This window comes from Rhinopithecus roxellana, chromosome 16 (assembly GCF_007565055.1).
Source record: "Rhinopithecus roxellana isolate Shanxi Qingling chromosome 16, ASM756505v1, whole genome shotgun sequence".
NCBI classification, from domain to species: Eukaryota; Metazoa; Chordata; class Mammalia; order Primates; family Cercopithecidae; genus Rhinopithecus; species Rhinopithecus roxellana.
Window position 1 is genome coordinate 104,426,269 of NC_044564.1, and position 21,562 is coordinate 104,447,830.

Consider the following 21,562-nt stretch of genomic DNA (forward strand, 5'->3'; position numbering starts at 1 on the left):
CTGAGTTGCACCGGATAATGATGCCATTTTGCACTTTTCATATATTATTAGATCGAAGACTTCAAACAGCACTAGCAGGGGCAAATTGGTATTATTATCTCCATTTCATTGGTGGGGAAACTGAGGCTCAAAAGGGTAATCTCTGTTGCCCAAGATTACAGAGTAAAGCTGTACATTGAATCGGGGTCTGTCAGGCTCAGCATTTTCTCCCCACACTATGCTACCATGTTGCTTATTCCAACATTAGGAAGCATAGGTGCTATCCCCAGCTTTTGAGGCCAAAATCGTGATGAAGCATTTTTAAAACATTTCATTACATTGCTGATAGAGTGGAAAGAACCAAAGTTTTGCAGTCAAAGCTGTTTGGGTTCAAATTTACCACTTGTTTGTTCTATGACTCTGAGCAAGATATTCTCCAGATCTGTTTCCTCATTTGAAAAGTGGAAATAATAATAATACCTTTGTTTACAAGCTGTTCTTAAAGATTCTGGAAAATAATGCTAATAGTGTGCCTAATGCTTAGTAAATATGAGTCACTTTTCTATGCCCACAACGCACTACTATGTCCCTTAATACATTTTGTTGATTTAATTAAATTAATTAATTAATTTGTTTTTGAGACGGAGTCTCACTCTGTCACTCAGGCTGGAGTGCAGTGGCCGGATCTCAGCTCACTGCAAGCTCCACCTCCCGGGTTTACGCCATTCCCCTGCCTCAGCCTCCCGAGTAGCTGGGACTACAGGTGCCCGCCACCTCGCCTGGCTAGTTTTTTCTGTTTTTTAGTAGAGACAGGGTTTCACGGTGTTAGCCAGGATGGTCTCGATCTCCTGACCTCGTGATCCGCCTGTCTCGGCCTCCCAAAGTGCTGGGATTACAGGCTTGAGCCACCGCGTTCGGCCTGTTAATTTTAAAAGTTAAAAAAAAATTAAACTATTTATACATTGTGCATGTTAATTCTTCCTAGGACCAGCCTTAGGAAGGATCTCATCCCTAACTTGTAAACTCATCTTTTTTCCATTCTCTTTGTGCCTGGACTTCTCAGGGCCATGCAGGCTGATTCTAGTCCCATGTTGTGTGGTGTTTTGAAGTGTCTGGCCCCTTTTTTCAGTCAGAGACCACCTCATCCTTGAGAACTGAATGCCTCAAACTCTCTTTTCTTTTTCTCTCTGCCCCTTCTGTTTGATGTATCTTTCCTGATTCTGGACTGTATTTCTTCATACTTTCTATCTCTTACCTTCTCTTCACTCCTTTTGTCTTCCACGTGTCCTCTCTCATCTTTCTGCCTCTCTGGTCTTCAGGCAGAGTTTTCTTCTCAGCTATCTTCTTGCTTTTTCTGATGTTGGTTCTTTGTTTCTTCTTCTCTTTCTGTTCAGATCCAAAATTCATTTGGGTCTCAATGTTATGTCTGAGTGTTATCTTCCACTTCCTTCTGAGCTTCAAAGCCAGCCTGACTGTGCCCTTCCACGCCCTGGCCAGTGTGACCAGGACATCGTTTCCCTCTGGGGCTGCACTGGCTCTTTGGGGCACTTGTTACATTCAGGGTCTTCAACCCTCATTCTACGGGCTTCCAGTAACCTCTCCCACCTTCCCTCTTCTCAGTAAGACATGGGTATTGTCTTATTCTGTTTGTGCTGCTAGAAGAAAATTCTTGAGACTGGGTAATTTATACACAATAAAAATTTACTTCTCACAGTTCTGGAGGCTGGGAAATCCAAAATCAAGGTGTTGGCAGGTTTGGCGTCTGGTGAGGGCTGCTCTCTGCTTCCAGGATGGTGCCTTGTCGCTGCATCCTTAGGAGGGGACAAACACCATTTCCTCAACCCGCAGAAGGGACTGAAGCCACTCCTTGAAGCTGTTTTATAGGGGCCCTCAGAGAGCCTAACTGACTTTCCTGAGGCCATATAACTGGAACTTTCTGGAACTGAGTTTTTTCAGGTATGTCTTGGTATCCCTTGGCAAGCCTTCTCTTTAGAGAAGGAAGCGTCTCCTGGGTTGCAAAGCCCAGGCTGGGATGAACAGCGTGGGTGTCCTTAGGCTGTGTGCACCACACACCCCTGGCCTACTCTCCCCTGCCCTAAGGAGTCACCTGAAGGAGCAGCTGCATCACTCTGCCTCACCCCTTCTCCTGAGCACCCACCAACCTGGTCTTCCCAGAGAGTGCTCAGCTATTGGTGAAGCAGGCAGCATCTGTTCTTCAAGAAGACAGCAGAGCATCAGGAAAACAAAACACCAAAAAATACCATAAAGCCACTGGACTGTATTTGTTACCAGCTCTTGTATAGCAGAGAAGTTTCAAGGTCTTATTTATAAGGCTGGACAAGCTCAGTGATTAAAACCATGAGTTAGAATTTGCCTCCCCCTCCCAGGCCCTGCCCAGTTGACAGCTCCAAGCAGGCTGGGAGACTCCCCACCCCACCCCCCACCCCCACCCCCACCCCCACCCCAGGGGGTACATTGAAGAAGACCATCTGGGCCTGGGATACTGATGTGATTTTCCCTACTTCTGTTTTTTCATTTGCCTCCTCCACCCACTTCTAAAGCAGCTGATTGCTTTGGTTCCTTTTCATGTTGAGCAAAAGAGAAGACAGAGATCTTGAAACCTGAGCTGGGGACTGGAGGGCACTGACCGAGAGTAACCCCGTCTGGCTCAGCTCAGCTCAGCTCAGCAAAGGGCTTCCCTCCTCCGCCTTCCTGAGCTGCCCTCCCTGCTCTCCTCTCCTCCTTCTTCTCTTGCCTTCCCGCAGGTCCTCCACCCCTTTCCTCCCTCTCTTCCCTCCTCCCACCTTCCTTGTGAAGGAACACTGAATGGCTGGGAAAGCAGGACCTGGCCCCCACCCTGCGTCACACCCCTCCGCCTGCACGTGCAAACGCGTTCCTCACCTTGGTCCCAGAGGCCTAGATGTGTGGCAAGAAGCTGTGGGTTCTGCCTCGTTTCTTCCCCAGCCCACAAACACACATTTCACCTGTGCTTTGTGCTTTTTCCTTTCCTTTGCCCCACTTCATGGTGCACACAGCGAAGCTCTTGGCTAGTTGGTAGGCCACTGTTTGCTCCTCCAGGCAAAACCAAGGAGGCTGAGCTCAGCAGATCAAGTATTTTGCTCTGTATTGAAGAGACTGTGGTGGGAGAGCTCTCTTGACCTTCTGCTGGATAGTGACTTTCTCTTCTGCTGGCAGCAGTAGCCCAGCTCCGCATCCTGTGACAGAGGTCATACCTTCCAGTTACCCGAGCAAACACTTGGAGCAAGTCAGCTTTTTCCCCTGAAAGAACACGTGAAAGAGCATGTTCACGTTCTTGATCTTTGGTTTGCGCAACAACCTGTGAATGTTATCAGCCCCATTTTTTTTTTTTTTTTTTTGGGAGACAGAGTGTCACTCTTGTTGCCCAGGCAGGATTGCAATGGCGCGATCTCAGCTCACTGCAACCTCTGCCTCCTAGGTTCAAGCAATTCTCCTGCCTCAGCCTCCCGAGTAGCTGGGATTACAGGCATGCGCCACCACACCCGGCTAATTTTGTATTTTTAGTAGAGATGGGGTTTCTTCATGTTGGTCAGGCTGGTCTCGAACTCCCAACCTCAGTTGATCTGCCCATCTTGGCCTCCCAAAGTGCTGTATTAGCCTCATTTTATATCCAAGGAAACTGAGGCTTAGGGAGATTTAAATAAGGGGGAAAGTGAGCTTCATGATTACACAGTCAGGAAATGGCAGAACTGACTCTTGAATTCAGACCGTCCGATGCTGCATCCAGTGCTGATTTTGTTTTGCCTTGTGTTCCTTTCAATGTCAGGTTGAGAAGACCTCGGAGATCATCTTCTCCAACCCACACATTTTACTGATTATAAAATCCAGGTCTGCATTAACTTGTTAGCCAAAGTTAAATGGCTAAATGACTATCCTGTTCAGGAAGTATTCCCTGTCTTGTGTGGAATGATTGGTCTTTTGTCCAGGTCACCTTCCACCTATATCCGTCCTTCCAGTGACTGGCAGATATGATCATTCCTGGTGATTCCCTGTAAAATACTAGATTTATTTATTCTTTTATAAAGTTATGAATAGACAAATCAGTCAGCTTCAACCTTTCCTTTACCTTATAGATAGTATCAGCAGACAGAACTCAATAATTCTGTCTTAGGAACTCAGCCAGGCTAATATGTATTATAATACACGCATACATATGCACACACATACACACATGTGCATACGTTAGATCACAAATTCAACATCTCAACTTAGCTGCCAAAGCCACTTCTGTGTCTTGTCTATTCTGAATATGCTTTATGGTTAAATTAGCCACAAATCTGTTCAGATCAGTCATTCCTGAAAATGAAGATACTAGCCATCCTTTACCTGGTACCTTACTCATTGCCTGGATTATACTAGGTCTGCAGGTACATTTTCTCATTTAACACCTAGCTCAGCCCAATGAGGCAGATGCCATTGTCATCTCCTTTTTATCATTTCATCAACTCAGCCTTCCTCTGTCCTGTTGACCTGGGCTGACGCGCTGAGTGGGCTTAGCGGAACTCTTGTGTCCTCTTCACCTGGTTTGTTTCAAGTTCATGTCCTGCTTCATCTTTTCCCTAACTCACTGCAAGGTGAGTTTACTTCTCTGCAACTGGCAGTTCCCCAAATCACATCAGGTCATTAATTTATTCACTCATTTGTATTCATTCATTTATTAGTTCATCCATTCATCCATTCATTCATTCCTCCAGTTCACTGAGTGCCTCCTCTGTGCCCGGCACTGCTGGCTTTGGAAATACAAATTCTGGCCCTCAAGGAGTTTCTGTTTTTCTGGGAGCAGGATATATCACGGGTGACTGCGGCTTGATCTATGTGGTACTAGGGGGAAACATAGGATGTTGGGCACAAAAGAGTCACAAAAGGCTGAGTGCGGTGGCTCACACCTGTAATCCTAGCACTTTGGGAGGCCAAGGTGGGTGGATCACCTGAGGTCAGGAGTTCAAGACCAGCCTGGCCAACATGGCGAAACCCTGTCTCTACTAAAAATACAAAAAAAAAAAAAAAAAAAAAAAAAAATAGCTGGGTGTGATGGTGGGCACCTATAATCCCAACCCAACTACTTGGGAGGCCAAGGCAGGTGAATTGCTTGAACCTAGGCGGTGGAGGTTACAGTGAGCCAAGAGCGGGCCACTTCACGCCAGGTGAAAGAGCAAAACTGTGTCTCAAAAAAGAAAGTCACAAAAAAGAGCCAGCCCTTAACCCAGCTTGAGGGTGGGAAGGCCCGGGCAGGCTTCCTGGAGGAGGTGACTCATGGGCCATGTCATGAGGATGGGGTCAGAGGAGAAGGTATGTTTCAGACATCTGACTTTCTAGATATTCTTGGCTTTCCACCCATTTTCCTGCCAGCAACATAGTGGAGAAGACTGAGACCAGCAGGTACAAAGCCACTGTACTCTGTCCTCACCCCCTCCTTTTTTCTCCCCTTCCTACCACCCAAATCTGAGGTTTTGAGAAATCTCCCCTCTAATTATCTGCTTGTTTATTCATTTGTTGAGAATCTACTATGTGCATATAGCATTATGACCACAAAATGTCCTGGTCATTGTCATCATGAGAGGTCTTGCCCCTTCCTGTCCAGCCACAGCTCCCAGTGATTTTTGACTCTGTCCTTTTCCAGAACTTGGCTCCAGTCTGGTTGCTCCCCATAAAGCACTTACAGATAAACCTCATCTTGGGCCAGCGCTTCCATTTACTGTCTCCTTTTGGCTTTCTTATCCTTCCTTCTGCCTTCTCGAATTGATTTGCCTCTTTATCTCCCCTTTCAGCCTTGAAAGTTCCTCAAAGGCAGGGACTGTCTTTTCTATAAATGGCATTTATAGACCATCTTTTCTATAAATGGCATTGTCGTACAGTGGTAGAGTTGAATGAAAGAATCTTTTTGGTAATCACAAATTATTACCATATATTGAGCACTTACCATGATGAATATCTCTGGTCTTCATATCTTTGAAATGTGGATACTGTTACCTTCACTTATTTGGTAAGAAAATTTGTGCTCAGGGAGGTAAAGTCACTTCCTCACAATCACACAGCTATTTCACAGTGGAGTACAGCATCAAATTTAGGTTTTTCTGGTCCCAAACCCTGATGTTTCTTCCACATCACTGTTTCTCAGACTTGATTGGAATCACCTGAGAAGTTTTATTAAATTCTTTTTTGGAGACAGAGTCTCGCTCCGTTACCCAGGCTGGAGTGCAATGGTGCAATCTCTGCTCAGTGCAACCTCCGCCTCCCAGGTTCAAGTGATTCTCCTGCCTCAGCCTCCCAAGTAGCTGGGATTACAGGTGCCCACCACCACACTCAGCTAATTTTGATAGGTTTAGTAGAGACAGGATTTCACCAGGCTGATCTCGAACTCCTGACCTCAAGTGATCCACCCACCTCGGGCCTCCCCAAGTGCTGGGATTACAGGTGTGAGCCACCGCGCCCAGTCAAGTTTTATTAAATTCTGATGCCTGGGTCTTACCCTACCAGTTCTCATTAGTTGCTCCATGGTGTGGCCTGGGCTTTGGGATTTTTGTGAAGCCCCCAGCTGAGTCTAACAGGCAGTCATGTTTGAGAACCAGTATACTACACCATGTTGCCTTCCTGTTTTCACACAGGGTGGTGCTAGTGCGTGACTCTAAGCCTACACGGGTGGATTTCCACGTGATCAGGCTGCAAGTTCTTTGTAGCTGAGGATCTTTGGCCCTCCCTGCTGCTTCCCCACCCAGCGAACCTACCATACCACGCACGTGCACAGCCAAGGGTTGTTGACTGTTTAATCAGCCTCTGGGTTCTTATGTCTTATCGGGGGATTCACTGATAGGAGGTTGAAGCTTGATCACATCCAGATGTTCTCATCTTCAGAGCCTGTTGACATAACAGAATAGTCTTATAAACATGCTGAGCACACTCACTGGTCTGGAGAGTGTTGCAGGATGACCTAGGCCCATTGCAAGGGTGGCCTGGGTCACCCTCCCACACTTCTGCCACCCTGCTTAGGAAGGAGGGAGCTGTTTCGAAGTTCCCTGGTGCAATATGATGTATTGCTCTGGCTCTGCTCAGGAGGACTCTATGGCCCACCTAGTCAGTGAGCGTTAGCTAATACGTGTATTCTGTTTCTGTTGAGGTTTCACAGAGGTCTTTTTTGACCCTTCGTTTTATAGGTAAGGCAGTGGAGGCACAACTACATGAAATGGCCCGACAAATAAATGGATATAGAACCCAGGTTTCTGATTCCCGGGGTGGTGCTTTATCCACGGTTGTACAGTGATCAGTGTCTACCTTTTCACACCAGTCCTCAGCTGAAGCCACCAGCTTACACCTTCCTTCCTAGTTCTCCCAAGAACAGAAAGTGACCCCGGATGTCGCTTTCTGTTCCTGGGAAGGCAGTTCTAGTGGTTAGCCGTCCTGTTCACTCCTGGGGTGTGGCCTGGGGATGGTCCTGACATCCCTGGGCTCTTCCTGGACCTGATCAGCTAAAAGGAAATCTCCTGTGATGGTGCTCAGATACTTTTGGAACCTTGTCAGCCCTAATCCCATCTCCTAGTATTTAGTATTCAGCTACCCTTCACTGGGCAGTAATTCTGTGCCAGGTCTGATCTGGGCACTGGTGGTACTGAGAACACATATTCCCTATCCTGTAGGCACAGTCTGGTGGAGACAGCATGCAAGTAAAACAATGTTTCTTAAACTGTGGTTCCACACCTCCCTCCCCGAACATTAAAAGTGCAAGGGATACTTATTCAAATGTAGATTCGTGGTTTCTGCATTCTAGACCCACTATTTCAGAATTTCTGGGGACTGGGCCCAAGAAACTGCATTTTAGCATGCTCCCTAAATGAAGCTCAGGTGCTCTGAGGTTTGACAGCTGTAGTAGAGAACCCAGTGGTAACAGTGTAGAGTCATATGTGATGGGAAGCATCAGGTACGTAGCAGTTTGCAGGAGCACTGGTTCTGAGGGACACTAACTGGGTCTAGGAACAGCTACTGGCTGTCATGAGGGATGACTAGGAGCTAGCCATAGAGGGGTAGCAGTGAATCATTTCTCTAGCGATGTGAATCTTGCTCAATGTATCCTGTCTATATAACTCAAGATTACTAAAGTTTGCCTAAAGCAGAATACACCTGGGTCATGCAGCATTGATGAGAGACTGGCTGGGCTGTCAGGCCCTCCTGCTACTTTATCTCTGCGTGTGACCTTCTTAGCTCTGAGGATTAACTCCTGTCCTCATTAAGCCTCACACTGTAGCCCCATTTTCAGATCAAACCTGTTTCTCTTCTGGTAAATGATTTCAGTTTGCAAAGTTTGCCCTCTAGAGGTTGCTTAGTGCCTGGCCCTGTGGACTCAGTTTGTGTGGTCCTGATGAGCTGGTTTCATCGTTATTACAAAGAAGTTAAGCTGTTAGGAGAGTGGGTTGGAAGGAGGAGAGGTAGACAGTCAAATGAGTCAGGGAAAACTATACTGTTTCGGAGTCCTAGAGCTGCTACCAAGCATCTGGTCAGAAACCTCTCATTTTGGAGATCAAGAAACTGAGGTTCAAAAAGATGACATGAAGTACACAGTGACGCCACCAGACACAGCCTCCAATTCTAGGGACTACAATTCTGGATTCTTAGTGGTGCTTTTTCTGTTTTGCTGCACTGGATTGAAGCCTTTTCTAAATGTACCAAGAGGTCCTATTATTTAGAGAGATTCTGTATGAAATCCTTTAGCAATCAAATCATTCAATGGGGCTGATTTGTAATATATGTTTGTGTGTTTAAATATATGTTTATGTGTTTTCCTAAAGCCTGGCAGACCTGGGTTTTAGAGCTTTGTATCACATGTTTTATGTTTGGAATTAAAATGAGACCACGTCTGTGAAGGCATTTTGATATGCATAATGCGCTCTGCCAGTGTTTGCCAAAACATGGTCCCCAGGTCAGCTGCATCAGCATCACCTGTAAGTGATTCTCCTGTCGCATCCCAGGGCTGCTGTATTAGAATCTCTGGGGGTGGGGCCCAGCAGTTTGCAGTTTAACAAGCCCTCCAGGTGATTCTGATGCATACTTAAGTTTGAGAACTGTTGCTTGCTTTGCATTAAATAGGAGATCAGTCTCTGCAGCTTGTGGGAATAAGGCTTTAATCTCTCCAATGTTAGCTCTGTGAGATGGCACTGGGGAGACGGGAATGAATGGACTAGTGTGACAAAATTCAGGTGGGATGGGCGAGATCATTTCAAACGTTTGACTTCTTGCTGGAAAAGCAAGGAAAGGCTGGGTGCGGTGGGTCACGCCTGTAATCCCAGCACTTTGGGAGGCCTAAGCAGGTGGATCACAAGGTCACGAGTTCGAGACCAGCCTGCCCACATGGTGACACCCCCGTCTGTACTAAAGATTAAAAAAAAAAAATTAGCCAGGCATGGTGGTGCACAACTGTAATCCCAGCTACTTGGGAAGCTGAGGCAAGAGAATCTCTTGAACCCGGGAGGTGGGGGTTGCAGTGAGCTGAGATTGCACCATTGCACTCCAACCTGGGCTACAGGGCGAGACTCCATCTCAAAATTTAAAAAAAGAAAAGGAAAGGCTGTGTTTGTGTGTGTAATGGCACCATCACACTGTTTGAGTTGAGGAGCACATGCTGGGTGAGGCTCAACATGGTACCAGAAAGCAATATTTTCATGCCTCTCTTGATACGGCAATGTTCCCCTGTCTCATTCCTGTATGCGCTTAGCCAGGCGACTGTTGATTATCAATATTATGATATGTTTCTCCACTGTCCCATTGTGCCCACTTTTTTCTTTTTCTTTTTTGGAGTTACTTACTAAATAAAAATGAAACACTATTTCTCAATAGACTTGAAGCTTCAGGATTTCCTGGTGGACAATGAAACCTTCTCTGGGTTCCTGTATCACAACCTCTCTCTCCCAAAGTCTACTGTGGACAAGATGCTGAGGGCTGATGTCATTCTCCACAAGGTAAGCTGATGCCTCCAGCTTCCTTAGTGGGGCTGATGGCAATTACGTTGTGCAGCTACTGGAAAGAAATGAATAAGCCCTTGTCCTCGTAATGGTGGTGAAGGGGAGGGAGGTAGTTCGAATTCAACTTCACTTAATTTTACTTCCCTATTCAGGCAGGAATTACCAAACCATCCAGGAGTGGAATATGCAACCTGGCGTCATGGGCCAGCTGGCTGAAATAAAATTGATTTCTGGCTTGTCACTTGGCATTTGTGATGACTTCCTCCCACAAGGGATATATTTTAAGTTGAATTAAACTTAAAAAATAGTCACAGTTCTGAGACAATAACCATGGTTAAGGATTATTGATCTGGAGGAACTCTGTCTAAAAAATTGAAGACAGGAGACTTTAGACAAGGGTATATTTGGAGACTTTAAGAATTTTTTTTTTTTTTTGAGATGGAGTCTCGCTCTGTCACCCAGGCTGGAATGCAGTGACATGATCTTGGCTCATTGCAAGCTCCACCGCCCAGGTTTATGCTGTTCTCCTGCCTCAGCCTCCTGAGTAGCTGGGACTACAGGCGCCCGCCACCAAGCCCGGCTAATTTTTTCTATTTTTTTGTAGAGATGGGGTTTCATCATGTTAGCCAGGATGGTCTCGATCTCCTGACCTTGTGATCTGCCTGCCTCGGCCTCCCAAAGTGCTGGGATTACAGGCATGAGCCACTGTGCCCGGCCTACTTTTAAGAATTTTATAAAATCAGGGCCAGATGCAGTGGCACTGAGTTGAGAACCGTTGCTTGCTTTGCATTAAATAGGAGATCAGTCCCTGCAGCTTGTGGGAATAAGGCTTTAAATCTCTCCAATTTTAGCTCTGTGAGACGGCACTGGGGAGACAGAAATGAATGGACTAGTGTCACAAAGCTTAGGTGGGATGGGTGAGATCACTTCAAAGGTCTATAATCCCACGTCTTTAATCCCAGCACTTTGGGAGGCCAAGGCAGGCAGATCACTTGAGGTCAGGAGTTCGAGACCACCCTGGCCAACATGGCAAAACCCGTCTCTACTAAAAATACAAAAGTTAGCTAAGCATGGTGGCATGCACCTATAGTCCCAGCTACTTGTGAGGCTGAGAGAGGAGAGTCATTTGAACCCGGGAGGCAGAGGTTGCAGTGAGCCAAGATCCTGTTGCGGCACTCCAGCCTGGGTGACAGAGCGAGACTCCATCTCAAAAAAAAAAAAGGAATTTTTATAAAATCTGGAAATAATATTAGTGTTTATGTTGAATTTTAACTTTAGAATCATAGAAAACTTCCTCTGGCATCATTATTAGGCAGCTCTTGTGCAATGGGTAGCACCAGACCCAGCTTGCATGGTTATTGATTTTTCAGAGATACTTTTCGAGCATATTCTCTGGCAGAAGGGGGAACTGCTTCCTCCCCTGTCTCATGTCTGCACACTAGCTTGTCTTTACAAGAAGCAGAAGTAGTGGAAATGTTTATTCTTGAAAATAACCTTTTTGCTTCACATGATCTAGAATTTTTAAAATTAGAAAAATGTGCTTACTGCTTGCCCTTCTGAAACTAGGAAAATATGCCTTATGTTTACCAATTGTGTGGTCAGGAGAGGGGCCAAAGGCATCAGGCTTTTGAAAGCAGTTGCATTTAGCATAATTTCCATTGCCCTCTTCCAATTTCATATCTGTCGGATCTAATTAGTTTAAAATAAGGGGCATCCTAAGCATGGAGATGGTCCTTTAATGGTCCTTGGAGTTTCTGTGTTGTCAGTATTCTTTTCTTTGAGCACACAAGACATTTATTGAAAAATTCTTGGGATCAGTACTTGTGTAAGGAAAGGAAAGGGAACAAAGCATGATTGGGCAGAGGCAGAAGATAACATCAACAAAGGCCCTCTGTTGTTAGTATTCTTTTTTTTTTTTTTGAGTTGGAGTCTTGCTCTATTGCCCAGGCTGGAGTGCAGTGGCATGATCTCAGCTCACTGCAACCTCTGCCTCCCAGGTTCAAGCGATTCTCCTGCCTCAGCCTCCTGAGTAGCTGGGATTACAGGCATGCGCCACCACACCTGGCTAATTTTTGTGTTTTTAGTAGAGACGGGGTTTCTCCATGTTGGTTGGCCAGGCTGGTCTTGAACTCCTGACCTCAGGTGATCCGTCCACCTCGGCCTCCCAAAGTGCTGGGATTACAGGCGTAAGCCACTGCACCTGGCCTGTTGTCAGTATTCTTAAACACAGACGCTAACTGTAGGCTGACAGCCTAGCAGCAAGGACCAGTTAAAGAAACAAGTAGAACTGAAGTGTGCTTGAGTGTCTCTGGCAGTCAGCAAAAACTTATTGGGAATCATGGTAGGCCAAATGCTCTGCTGTGTTTCAAAAGCTGCAATGGGTTTTGAGAGGCTTTTGGTCCATCGCTTACCTTAGGTTGTTTTTTAAGCACAGCAGCCTGCACCAATTTAAACTAATGGGGCAGTTAGTAATGGTGTAATAAAGAGTCTGCATTGTTCATTCATTCAACAAATACTGGCTATAATGTTTCAGCACTATAGATGCAAAGTGAGCACGATAAATAGGCTCTTCTTCTTTCAAAGCTTGTGGTCCATTAGACCACGTATGAAGAAGAATTGTTGAGGCCCAGAAAGGCAGTTAAGTAAAATATGACCAAGAAGAGGTTCTCTAGTGGGTTTGGTATAAAGAAAAGATAAGAATGACTTAGAATTGGCCTCTCAATGAGATGATAAGAGGCCTGGCTTTCTGGCACTCTGCTCTAGGGCAAGTAAAATGGAGAATTCCAAATTCTGAAATTGTTAGAACATAGTTCTGTGTCTTAGTTAAATATCTATACTTACAGATAAACAGCATAAATGCTTTCTCCCCATATTTCAGCCCAATACTACTTAAAGACAACATAAATTGCAAAATAGTGAGGATGTTACTCCTCTAATAAAAGTAGTTCCAGGAATTCAGACTCTGGATTCCTATTTGCCAAATCATGTGTCCCACTCTTAAGAAAATGAGTTGGACTCTGGATTTTTCTTTGCAAGAGGGACAAGAGTGTGGGAGGTATTGAGTTAATGCATCCTGCAGGTTTTAAGTGTCCTGTCATTGTGCCTTGTGCTTTGATACATTCTGAGGTTCAGTAAAGAGACCTGATGCATTGGATTGTTGCAATGGTACCTGTTTTAAGATCTTCAAAGCTGTATCGATAAGAAGTTCTCCCAAAGACTTCAAGGACCTAGCTTCCAATCTTCATAATCCTGTTGTGCTTGTCTCTCTTTGCATGAAATGCTTCCAGGTATTTTTGCAAGGCTACCAGTTACATTTGACCAGTCTGTGCAATGGATCAAAATCAGAAGAGGTGATTCAACTTGGTGACCAAGAAGTTTCCGAGCTTTGTGGCCTACCAAGGGAGAAACTGGCTGCAGCAGGGCAAGTACTTCATTCCAACATGGACATCCTGAAGCCAATCCTGGTGAGTAGACTTGCTCAGTGGAGAAACTTCAAACACTAATGCTTTTGGAATGTGAGGTTTTTCCTTGGACAACATGACTTTGTTTTGTAGAAAAGTACGGCTGGCTGGGAGTTTGTGATATAATTTAGTTCAGTGGTATTCTAAGTGTTCTTAGTGTTCTTTCAGACTTTTGGGCCATCTGCCAAAGGGTGAATCGGAGGAATAAGCTGGGCATGGCTGAGTTTAAGCCAAAAGTTTTTTGTGCTTATTTCCATCAGAGAAGACCTGCTTTTTCATGTTTTTACTATTATAATACTAAGCAAGAGCTCTTTTGAAAACAGGGTTCTTCATATTTAAAAAAATAAAGTCTTGAAACCATTGATGGTAAGATGGATATCTATTTATGTTTAAAAACCCATCATAAAGATGACATTGTGGGCTGTCAACAGTTGGAAGGCCCTGGAATTAGATGAGACCACACTAATTAGCTTAATTAGTAATAAAATTGCAAGGAAAAATTCTGACAAAGTTTTTTCAGCCTAGGAATCAATAGTTCAGAGAAGCACTCTGTGAGAATACCCATTCATTCTTAACCAAAAAATGCAGGTGAGCCTGAGCAGTTTGGCCATCAGAGTGTTTTGTATAGTTCCAGAACAAATGTCTCTAGGTGTTCTGAGAACTCTGGTGAAATTCCTCTCCTTACGCCAAACATCATCATTTAATATCCAGGATTCTGGTTTTCTACTCACCAGATAGATTCTCTTAAAACCAGGGGAAGATTCCTGGAGGAAGAATGTATCTGGAAAGAGATGTTCCTTATTATAATAAAATGAAATTGTAATACTCTTGGATTGTATATAGCACAAATTCTTTGTAGAGAGGTGGTCCTCTCAGGGAATTAAGAATATTCAGTTTCTGGACCCTGTTGCCAGATCATACCCTAGAATGTGACCTTGGAAACATACCTCAGGATTCATACCCTTGATTGACAATCAAAAAGTTTTTGTATTGGCCAGGCGTGGTGGCTCACGCCTATAATCCCAGTACTTTCAGAGCCCAAGGCGGGCAGATCACGTGAGGTCAGGAGTTTGAGACCAGCCTGGCCAACATGGTGAAACCCTGTCTCTACAAAAATACAAAAAATAGCTGGGCGTGATGGCGGGTACCTGTAATTCCAGCTACTCGGGAGGCCTCTGAGGCAGGAGAATCACTTGAGTCTGGGAGGCGGAGGTTGCAGTGAGCTAAAATCCATCTCACTCTGTTGCCCAGGCTGGAGTGCGGTGGCGCCATCTTGGCTCACTGCAACCTCCGCCTCAGGCTCAAGCGATTCTCATGCCTCAGCCTTCGAGTAGCTGGGACTACAGGCGCCTGCCACCATGCCCAGCTATTTTTTGTATTTTTGGTAGAGATAGGGTTTCACTATGTTGCCCAGCTGGTCTCAAACTCCTGAGCTCGAGTGATTTGCCCACCTCGGCCTCCCAAAGTGTTGGGATTAAAGACATGAGTCACCGTGCCCGGTCCCATGTTATAATATAAATTAAGATATATTTCTCTATGGGGATCTTTGCAACCCTAAGTGACTGGCCTAAAATGTTAAGAGAAGCTGACTTGTGCAGATATTTGCACAAGTCTTTTTTGTGCTGTGAGTCATAGAGGGTCAAAGGTTATTATGAATGGAACAAAAATTCATTATGAAATCATTTTCTTGGACTGTTTTGGGCTGCTTCACTACATGACCGGAATGCTCACCCTTTCAGTTGGAATGATTGAAATTTTGGAAAAGATGGGTGTTGTTAGAAGATGTCATAATTTGTTCTGGTACTGTGCCCATTCATTCCGTTTCATTTGTATTTACTCATTAAACACCTATTGTGTACACAACCCAGTAAAATCCCTCCACTCCCATAATGCCTGAATTATGCTCATAGTAGAATGACTGTTTAGCCCTCATCATCTGACAGTTAACAGCTCACGTTTCAACCTGACAGTAGCTCTCTGGGAGTATTAGCAGCATGACAGAGTGCAGGGAAATAAATGCACCTTCAGAACCATCAGCCACACTGCGTCCCATCCTGCTGTGTTGTGGTTGTGCCTTGTGGATCCATTGGTTTATGACCAGGTGTTGATTAAGGTGGCTGTGACCAGGTGATTTCTGCACATCTCTTGGGTTTGTGGAGCATCTCAGGTTCTGCTTCTATCCCTCTGCTGTTACCAAGAGACCTCTCTTCAAAATGGGGCTCTTGAGTTAGAATAGAATGAGTGATCAGGATTGTTTTGTGTAGAGATGATTTTTGAGGAAGCCTTTGGGATGGAAGGACTTCCAAACATTTTGAAATGTGACTCTTACTGAATTAAGCATGGCCTTAATTGGAATGCAGGGACTGATACTTGATTTGCATTAAGCAGCCTTTTTCTATTGCTGTTTGTTTGAAATTTCAACATGTGTGACGGTAGATGGATGTGACATGTGGTAACTTGCACATGGACAGTTAACTGCGCCAAGAACAGCAGCAGTAGCAGCAAGCAGATATAAGGCCCAACATGACAGGGAGAGAAACTCTTCTTTCAACATGTGCTTCTGAACCAAAAGTGGAATTTCATAAGAGAGATATTTTGAAACATTTCTACTTCTTTTGTGTGTGTATGTGTGTGTTTCCCTGTTTCCAGCCAAGGGTATTGTGACTTTCTCCTGGGCCTCCTTCAGAATCTGGGTGCTCTAGAAAGCAGTGTTTTGGCAACATGGGGAAAGTGTGGCAATGTGGGAGGGTCTGCTGGATCTGGGTTTGAGTATCGCATTTGAATATTTACTAGCATTGACATTGGATCAGTTATTTAGTCCCCTTAAGCCTCAGTTATCTCTTCTTCTACATTCATTTAATATATTTGACCCTTTGTTGTGATTATTGGTTATACATATGAAGAGCCTGGCATGGGGCCTGGCACACAATAGGTGCTCAATAAATAGAAGTTGATAATTTAATTGACATGAGTAATAGAAATTATGTCCTTGAAAACAGTTGCTTCAAGATAGAAGTTTTCAGCCAGGCACAGTGACTCACGTCTGTTGTAATCCCAGCACGTTGCAGGGGCTGAGATGGGTGGATCACTTGAGGCCAGGAGTTCAAGACTAGCCTGGTCAACATGGTGAAACCCCCTCTCTACTAAAAATACAAAAATTTGTTGGGCAGGCATGGTGGCACACACCTGTAATCCCAGCTACTCAAGAGGCTGAGGCACAAAAATCACTTGAACCCAGGAGGTGGAGGTTGCGGTGAGCTGAGATCACTCCACTGCATTCCAGCCTGGGTGACAGAGTGAGACTGTCTCAAAAGAGATGGAAGTTTTCTTCTGTAGATCATTGTTAGATCATACCAAGCAAAGTGGTCCTGGCGAATATTTCCGTGAAAAACTGCATTCTTGCTCAGATATCGTCAAGGCCTTTCACCCAAAGATTCTTATTTATGCCTTAGTCTGTACCTTGTGTGAAAATTAATACTGGATGTCAGAATGCTGTTGTGTTTTTAAAGTTCCCTGGGGTTAAGAGCAGTTTCCATTAGGTGTTCTCTGCTTTTTACTTAAAAATCTTACTCATGCATTGAGCAATATTTGTTGAGTTCTTATTATGTGTCAGGTATTTTCTGGGAGCTGGACTCAACTCACAAGATATCCTTTTGATGAGAACAAAGGTAGGTGGATATATGAAATATTATCTGTGGGATAAATGCACTTAGTCATGAGGGAGACTTGTTACGGAGTGCTCATTGCATTTGTACTGTTGAGTTAACAACCTCTAGGAGGACCTCAGGGCCACCTGGCAGGAGCTTCTATTGTCTTGCTGCTCAGCAAGGTGTATTTGGCTATAGGGTGTGCTGGGCAGGTGAACTTTTCCTAACTTTCCCTTGGGTCCTTCCTAAAGCAGCATATACCTTTCCCAGAGTGAGGACAGGGCCACTATCCTGTCCCACAGAAACCTCTAATCTGTTTTGGACTGCAGGAAGGAGCCATAGTAGTGAACTAGCAAATTTTGGCCAGAGAGGTTGATTTGCTTCTGTTGTCAGGGTCCTCACTGATTGTATTTTTAAATTTTTTTTTATTCCTGCTGTAACAAGTCACCAAATACTTAGCAGTTTATAACCACACAAATTTATTATTTCACAAGGCCAGAAGTCTGGGTACAGCAGAGCGTACCTAGGTCTACTTCTTAGAGTCTCACAGGGCTGATATCAAGGTGTTTGTGGGGCTCTGTTTTTTAGGGGGACTCTGAAGATGAATCTGCTTTGAAGCTTATCCAGGATATCAGCTGAATTCAGTCCCCTGCAGTTGTAGGACTGAAGTCCATTTCCTTGCTGGCTGTAGGCAGGGGCTGGTTTTTGCTCCTAAAGGTTGCCGTCATTCCTTCTTACGCTTTTCGTGTGACCCCTCTCCCACAAGTGGGTTGAGTGTCTCTCACACTTTAAATCTCTGACGCCTCCTGTCACATCTGAACTGTCTCCAGTCAGAGAAAGTTCTTTACTTTTAAGGGCTCAGGTGTTCAGTTTGGCCCCATTCACATAATCCAGGATAATCTCCTTATTTTGAGGTTCATAACTTTAATTACATCTACACAGTGCATTTGCCATGAAATGTGCATATTCACAGACTCCAGGATTAGGGTGTGGACATCTTTGCGGGGGATATGCAGCCTGCTACAGCTTTCTTGATGGGAAGGAATAGTTTAGCATGTATTTGAAGTGTTCCCTCAGTGCCTTTGGCTTTTATTGACCCCTCTGCAGCTGTCCACTTTTTCTTGCCCATATTCAGAAAGTGACTGTAAAGCATAATAAGTATTACCTATTAGGGTTTTTAATGTACAAACCAAACAGAGGTGACTTTGGGAGCAGAGCATCTCTGAACAAGGTATGAGACATTCATTGAAAAAAATCCATCAAATGTTTATTGTATGTCGGTTTTATACCAGCACTGTTCTAGGCACTGAAGTTCAACCACGAACAAGGCAGATGTGATGCACTTGGAGTTTTCATTCTAGTGGACACTGGGAACCAGGCTGAAGGCTGAGTCTGGGAATTTGAGGAATTCTTTGTAGGTCCTGGGTCTGCAGAGTGAGAGCTGTCCTCTCGTTCCAGTTTCACTGATGACCTCTCGACCAGCTCCCTCACGGCAGTCTTTGCCAACATGGACACTGTGGGCTGTAGTGGGAGGAATGTTGGGTTGAATGAGCTAGATTTGGGCTTTATCCTTGACTCACCATTGCCTCAGTGATGTGAAAATGGTGTGTGCTCCTTAAGGCTGGAAGCCCAGGCTTGCAGATTTATCTCCAACTCAATAACGTGGGGGAAAAAAGGAAGTTGTTTTCGTGGAACCAGTGGTTCCACAGAAACTGTCCACGTGTCTTCCAGTGTGCCCAGCACATTCCCACCAAGGTGGATCTTGGTTCATGAGAGAAGAAGGTAAAGTGAGGGTGCCCTGAGGCTCCCAGAAGACAAGTAATGTCACAGCTGGGCTGTGTATAGATCGAAGAAGCAGATGGATGAGGAGTGAACAAAGTCATCCTTGTCTTGAGGGGTCTTTATTTAGCTTCCTCTTGACTGTTAGACAAGGACCCAGAATACACATGGGGCTCGTTGCTACCTTCAGCCTCGTGGCTTTTTAGGGCTAGATACTTCAACTTGTTACATGCAGTCCTTAAAGCGTCTGTGTGGGTTTTTGCAGGAGAGAACACCTGCTCTTCGTGTTCTCCTCTCTGGAACCCAGACATTGTTGGAAAGTATCAGATTTTGTTTGGCTTTGTGTGGTTTTACTGCCCACCTGTTGACTTGCTTTCTCCCAGCAAGCAGCCGCAGTCCTCATCGGTTGGTCATTGGTGGAATGACACACTGTGTAGATTTACTCTTCAGGCTCTGTGTTCACCTGATTCTTACGGGAAAAGAAGAGCGCTAGCTGGTAGATATAGCAATGTGTTAATATGACTGCTCAACTCCATTTATACAGACATTTTCACCGCAGTTATGCTATTTCTTCAATGAAAATTGTTGCCATATCTAAGATACAGGTTTAATTTTTTCCTCTGAATTATGTGGTAGTAGATGTATTTAACTATGTTTAGAAACAGCAAACAATGAAGTGTTTGGATGCCTTAAACACATTTAATTTAAAAGTTAATATTTAGATTGTTGAATTATTTATTAAAAGTTTAGGATGTTCCTTAGAAAAGTAATTTTATGATTTCCTATTTGAATAAAAAATATTAAAATGTTTCCCAGAGGAAATCTTTACTGTCATAGAAATCACCAGGAGATAGCGATGACTTCTGGGTGGTGATAGTCTTTGATTTGTGGTTTACTTGTTTTCAGTTTGAACTAAAACATACTAATCCCAGCCTGAGATGGATTTTGCATGTGGGCAAAGTGAAGTAGAAATTTGTATCTACTTTATGAAGACATTTAAAGGACATTTGAAATGTTCCAATGGACACATTGTAACATGCATTCCCAGGAGGAAAACAAAATTGTGTATTGTGTTGAAAATATTATTCCAATATATGTATACCCACTTCTCATTTTGTCATAGAATTCCTGAAAAATTGGAATGTAGATGAGATTTTTATAAACTGAAAATATTTTCAGTTGCATTTTAATTACACAGATGTGTTTTCTACTTCTATTTGGCTGTGCCTCCTAATGCATTAGTAATATTATCTTCCAGTGTTCATTTTGTGTAGTGATAATGGATTAACAAACACATTCATTCACTTAGCAAACGTTTATTGAGCCCTAATCAGTGCCATGCTCTGGGCCAGGGAGGCAGTCATGTGCAAGGTCCAGCCCTCTCTGTTTCTGTCCTGGTTGGGGAATGGGTGGGACAGACCAGGAAAGGAGCAGCTGCTGTATAGAGCAGCTCTGCGATACAGGCCCTGAGGGGGCCTCCTACTGTGTGGTCTTTCCAGTCAGAAAAGAAGCATCCTCTAAGTGGGGACCTAAAGAATGGATGTCAGTCAAGTAAAGAACAGGGAGTAGAATGTTCCAGGTAGAGGACATAGTATATGCATTGGTCCAGAGAGGAGAGGGAAGAGAAGGTGGCATTTAGGGGAACTGTACCTAATCGAGATAGTTCAGCATGGAGAAGAAATAGCTGTGGGGAGTTTGATGAGAAGAAGGAATGATGAGATACGATGCTGCAGAGGTGGGCAAAGATCGGCTGAGGCAGGTCTTTCTTCACGAGCCATGTGAGGATATAGGGCCTCATTCTCAGAGCAAGGGGAGCCATTAAAGGCTCCACAGGCTGAGTGACTTGATGAGGTGAATACGAAACAGAGCATTTCTGTGAATGTGAATGGTCTTTGGAGCAGAACTCACATTACTCCATCTTTCATCTACTCATGCACTTCTCCCTTCTTTTTCATTTTTCTTCTAGAAACACTTACTGGGTATCTAATTGTTAAGTGCCCAGAACTGTGCTGCATACTGAGTTGAAATAAGACACCGTCTCAAAGATTAAAGCCAAATTGACTTTGCCAGCTTATAGCCTTTAAACAATTTTTCAGTCCTTCTCGACTTAACTCATAAGCTAATGAGGATGGAAAGAATATAATGAAGCCATCTGTTAGACCCAGAAAGAATGGGGCACAGCAGCCTTTGTCTTTCTGGGGCCAGTGTCGCAGAACGTCATGCTTTTAGGAAACGTTGTATGTTGTGATTAACACATTTTGCGGAAGTGGGTGGGAGCTTTCGAATAATAACAGTAAGCATTTGTGCATTCTTCCTGTAATGACATTGTAGTTATGATCTAACTGTAATGAGTTATGATCTAAAAATATTGAGTCATACATAAATTATGTATAAAAACTTACACATAAATAAGTTAAATAGCTTAACTCAGAAAATATAGTCCCTCACTAAAGGTTTTATTTTCCTTCTTTTTCCCATTTCCTTTACTTCGTATAAGAAAGTCACTTGCCTCCTGGGTGCAGTGGAGACCTGTATGAGTTCATAGCCAAGAGAATGTTTTTGGTTAGAAAAATAATCGTAGGAATTCCAAGCTGTGAATTGCTTACTGAAGCTCTTTGGAAATAGGATTTGGCAGGGTTATGTCTGCCTTCATCAAGTAAGCGTGAGCAGGAGACCACAGTGAATAGTAGGTGCAGACACATGATTCTCA

The 21,562-nt window shown here is 44.2% G+C and overlaps 1 protein-coding gene across 2 annotated transcripts in view; it reads left to right on the plus strand.

Moving 5' to 3' along the window:
* ABCA1 (ATP binding cassette subfamily A member 1) overlaps window positions 1–21,562 on the plus strand; it is a 148,729-nt gene that overhangs the window by 57,559 nt on the left and 69,608 nt on the right. For both annotated transcript variants that reach the window (XM_010353310.2, XM_030919462.1), the window contains exons 6-7: window positions 9,841–9,962; window positions 13,253–13,429. In XM_010353310.2, coding sequence (XP_010351612.1) covers window positions 9,841–9,962; window positions 13,253–13,429 — 299 coding nt within the window. The remainder of the gene's footprint in view (window positions 1–9,840; window positions 9,963–13,252; window positions 13,430–21,562) is intronic.